General features: G+C 35.0%; 1 protein-coding gene across 1 annotated transcript in view; it reads left to right on the forward strand.

Annotated features, from left to right (window-relative positions):
* LOC112158869 (IQ motif and SEC7 domain-containing protein 2) overlaps nucleotides 1–3,904 on the forward strand; it is a gene marked incomplete at its 3' end in the record, with an annotated part of 166,813 nt that extends 162,909 nt beyond the window's left edge. Inside the window, 3 exon segments of the mRNA XM_036212883.1 lie at nucleotides 1,976–2,137; nucleotides 2,320–2,535; nucleotides 3,855–3,904. Of these exon segments, the coding sequence (XP_036068776.1) occupies nucleotides 1,976–2,137; nucleotides 2,320–2,535; nucleotides 3,855–3,904 (428 nt within the window).
* Nucleotides 3,905–4,880: the final 976 nt, after the last annotated feature.

A 4,880-nucleotide genomic window follows, 5' to 3' on the forward strand; every position in this document is an offset into this window, starting at 1 on the left:
TTTTTTTTTTGTTTTTATCGATTTTCAGCCCTTGTATACGATGGAGTATTACGTCCACTAAAAAAAAAAGTAATATTACGAGTTTTTTTCTCGTAATATTACAACTTTAAATCTCGTAAATTTACGACTTTTAATCTCTTAAAACTATTATTCTCGTAAATTTATTAAAGTGGAGGGGAATTTAGTCCAGCAAATTTACCCCGTGAGCTGAAGCAGACCGACTAAACTGTGAAAAGCATCTTGGATTTCATCAGGTAAATTGAATGTTTAAACGATTTTAAATGTTTGGAAGTTTCTTTGTTTGATTTACAGTTTCTTAATGTTTTAATTATTGATGGCAGCTTGCAGGATCTCAGCAGATCCCGTTGATGAATCAGCTATCCACTCCCAGTCATTTTTAATCTTGTAAATTTACAACTTTAAATCTCGTAGATTTACGAGTTTCTTCTCGTAAATTTATGAGATTAAAAGTCATAAATGTAGCCTATGACTTTTAAAGTCATAAATATACGACTTTATTCTTGTAATTTAGCAGTGACGACTTTTTTCTCGTAAATTTGCGAGATTTAAAGTCGTAATTTTAAAAATAAAAGTTTCTTTATAAAGTGGACCTAATACTATGTCGTACTAGTATATATACTGTGTATATATATATATATATATATATATATATATATATATATTAAGGCTGTGAACATTAGCGCATTAACGCACACAATTAATCACGTGTTAATATTTAACGCAAACTAAGCAAGGAATCAGTCCTTCGCTTTAACTCGGCCGTTCAGGCTTCTACGGCGTTCATTAAAACATTTGGTCACGTTTTATCTCACTTATATCATGGTCACTTACAAAAGAAAAAATATTCAATTGTTTTTTACTACTTTATTCTTGCATTTTTTTGTTTTTGTCTAGATCGCTTTTAACAAAAAGCGGACTATTTAATCCATGGTTTGATGTCATATTGTAAAAATAAATTTTACCTGGTAAAAAATTGTGATTAATCATGATTAATCGCAACACAAAAATGCAATTGATCATACTGGGTTTTTTTGTAATTGATTGACAGCACTAATTAAAAATAAAAGCTCTAAATGTAGAGTTTTGTGCATGATTTTATATTGAGATTTTTGCAGATAAGTAGTCAGAAAATACTGTAACAGAAAAAAAGTTAATGGCGATTAATCGCAATTAATTTTTCCCAATTTGCGATTAATTAGTTAATTTTAGTTAATTTTTTTCATCGATTCCCACCTCTAATATATATGTATATAAATATAGATACATATTCTCTTTATTTACGTCCTCCATCATCAGAAAAATGCACAATTTTAATTTTTATTAGCAGCTTTTATTGTATTTAAGCCCACATTTCTGCATTATGAAAGAAGTGTAGCTTAGATTGGCTGTCGGGGAATCGAAATGGAGTCAACAAATATCTCGTTTGACTTTTTTTTTTTGCCATCAGCTGTTATCAGAACTATTGTAAGAGTGCCTGTCCACCGTCAAACTTCCTGTTCTTTGTTTCTAATCCTATGATTTATGTCTGAGATTATTTCTCCAGGTCATGAATAAATCTGTGAACCTGAACTAAAGCACAACAAATCAACACTTTCATTCAGGAGATCATTGTCACCATTAGATAACACAATGACTCACCTTTAGGTAACCGGTGCATATAGAAATGTAAATGATTCGGCTTCACTCGACATTACAAGTGTCTATTTATTCTAATGCTGGAGACTTCTGTTTTTCATTATGATAATTTTCATAAACATCTGTGGTTGTGTAGCCCTATAAAAAACTGGTGATCTAACTGGGATAGGCTCCAGCAACCATGTCAACCTGAAAGAATTCAGAAGATGGAGTTTGATAATAACTGGAAAGGCAGTTAGGAGTCACTCTTTTTCCTCTTTTTCCGTTGTACGCTTTGTGCGTTTGGCTCTCACGTGTTTGTGTTGTGTCTCCCGCTCAGACTACCCTCACGGCATCAAGCTGACGTCTGCCAACCCTGGAGGGGAGAGGAAGGTGCTGATCATCTTCACCGCGCCGAGCCAGCAGGACCGAGCGCGCTTCACCTCCGACCTCCGAGAGAGCATCGCTGAGGTCCAGGAAATGGAGAAGTACAGGGTGGAGTGTAAGTGTTTAGAACTAAAGTGAAAGTTTAATGGAGATTTGTTCCGTTTTGTCAGACGTTTGTGTAGTAAAAGCATTTTAATACGTTTTCATGTCCGCACAGCTTAGAGCTCCATTTTCTTTTGAATTACTCTTAATGCATTTCATCACTAACCTCACGTTCTTCTGTATCCTCTCCTCTAGCTGAGCTGGAAAAGCAGAAAGGCGTGATGCGTCCCGGCATGCTGGCGGGAGGGGCAGGAACGCTAGGGGGCGGAGCCGGCTCGGGCGGAGGCCCCATGAAGGGCGAGGTTGTGAACGGCACCCTGGGCAGGCCCAGCCTGGACGACACGTACGCCTCAGTGGACGGCCTGAAGCGCACGGCGCTCAGCTCCTCGCTCAGAGACCTCTCAGAGACAGGTGAGGAGGAGGCGGGTCCATCCGGGTCACATGATCTGTATCTATTTTTGATCAATTTAAAGAGCACAACCAGGAGGGAACAGAAAGAATGTGAAAAAAACATCAAACTAAGAAAAGAAAAAGGTTTTACAATTATTTTGGATCATTGCAAGTGAGTCTAATGATTTTAACTGATTTTTAATGACAGGTCCCTAAAATGACATAATTTTGATTGTTGAGATTAAAAACTGGATGAATCAATTCTGAGAGAAACCTTCAACAGAATCAGAAAAAAATATCAAAGGTTTGCAGTTCTGTTTCCCTCTTAAAGTTTTCACTTCTCCGAAAACATTCAAATCTAAGATAAAGAAAGTGAGGACTAAATTGATTCTGTCTCCATCTACTGGACATCAGCCGGAACTACAGTTACTCTAAAAATAAATATTATGAGAAATATTTAGTGTTCTATCTTTAGATGTCACCTTTTTACAGATGTTATTTTAGTGTCTCAAAATTAAAATTAATTTGACCATAGTAAAAAATTAAGTTGTAGCTTAATTGTTTTATTTAATTCAATTGTGATTTGCTAAACAGAATATCTAAAAATAAAAAATAGTTTTAAAAACATGTTTATCACAAACAATTTACAAGAGTAGAGTCAACTGGGAATTGCAGTTAATCACTGTTAATCATAATTAATCACTGCTTAGATTATAATTAAAAGAGTCAATTATTTTAAAAAAATAACAACAATTTCAATAAAACTGTATCCCCAGAAATATCAGTAGACGGCAAATTCAAAATTTGTTGGTCTAAAATTTCTATTCAGAATTTGTGTTATTGTCTTTGTTCATCTAATTTAAGTTCATCTAAAAAATATATAGGTTTTCTATTCTACCTAATTTCAAAATGTTGCAAATTCTCTGGAATTTAGGTTGCAAATAGCATGAAATAGACAGTTCTAAAGAAATACAAAAAAAGATTAATCTTCCCTTTTCATAATCAAAGATTTTATTTAATCTTTAATTGTATTCCACCAAATAACATTAATCATTAACTTAAATTTCTGATTAATTATATATTATTAAATAATCAATTTGTGGAATACGGTTTAATAGAACAGCAGGCGAGTGTCCTGTGAGTGTCCTGAGTGTTTTCCTCTTTCTAGTAGTTCACAGACTCATGGGAGGGAAATGTCCTGCTGTCAGAAACTTCCCAGCATCACCAGCAGGTGTCACCAATGAGCCAGTCAAACTAAAATGTGGAAGCATCAGTTGGACGTTGACGTTTGTTATTTCCCCACTAACGCCCTGATCTGCCTCATTCTTATTGGGTAACAGGGAAGCGCGGTCGTAGGAACAGTGTGGGCTCATTGGACAGTACCATTGAAGTAAGTTGGTCGGTGCATGAAGCACGCTGTGCATGCTGCATGTTTCCCTGCATGTTTCAGCAGAATCTAAAATCCCTCATTTCTCCTGTGTACTAACAGTAAAATCAGATGTAAAATGAGTTTGAACTTCTGGCTAATAATCACTAGTCTAAAAAGAAGAGAACTGAGAGACCTCAATATCTCTAACCAGTAACTAACCGATTTGTTCTTAATCCTTCAAGTCTTCATATCTGTGGTTCTACAGACGTGTATTTGGTGTGAATGTGGTTTGTCGCCACAGACGAAAAACAAAAGCCAATGTTTTGACCTGAAAGGGGATTTGTGTTTTTAAAACATGTTTTAACAAGTAAAGTGGCAAATAAAATAAATAATTGTCATGTTTCTATTCATGTGTGTTGTTGTTTAAATTTATGAAATGATTAGGAAAACAAAAAAGAAATGCAATAAAGGCTCTACTTTGTTTTTGATCAGTGAATATATGCAGCCTATAAACTTGACTTCACTGTGAAGTACCGATTTTAAACACTGGATGGCAGTGTTTTCAAGAGTCAACAACTCCTAAAAAGACACAATCTGATTTAAATTTCCTTTTTGGTGTTTTTAACATGTTCTTGTGGCATTTTTCTGATGATGGAGGACATTTATGAGGAAAATTCAAATTAAAACTGCATTTCTGAGTATTTCTTGATTCAGATAGTTTTGAATCAGGAACAGAAGAAAAAATACTACTGTAAAAGCTTGTTGGACACGTCCAATCCATTATCATTATTATGCCCTTCATTTTGATGCATCCACTTGCAGACAAATAGATCCGCAAACATCTTTGTTTCTCATCAGAGCTGGAATCTGGCTTTAAAACTGAATAGAGCCGATACTCTTCACCATTTTTGTTGCATCACTAATGTCAGCTAAGGTTGGAGAAGGGCTGTAAGATAGCTGTAAGAGAGTGTAAATAAAGGGATGATGGGAATTAAGC

Source organism: Oryzias melastigma, linkage group LG7 (assembly GCF_002922805.2).
Source record: "Oryzias melastigma strain HK-1 linkage group LG7, ASM292280v2, whole genome shotgun sequence".
In the NCBI taxonomy this organism is placed as follows: domain Eukaryota; kingdom Metazoa; phylum Chordata; class Actinopteri; order Beloniformes; family Adrianichthyidae; genus Oryzias; species Oryzias melastigma.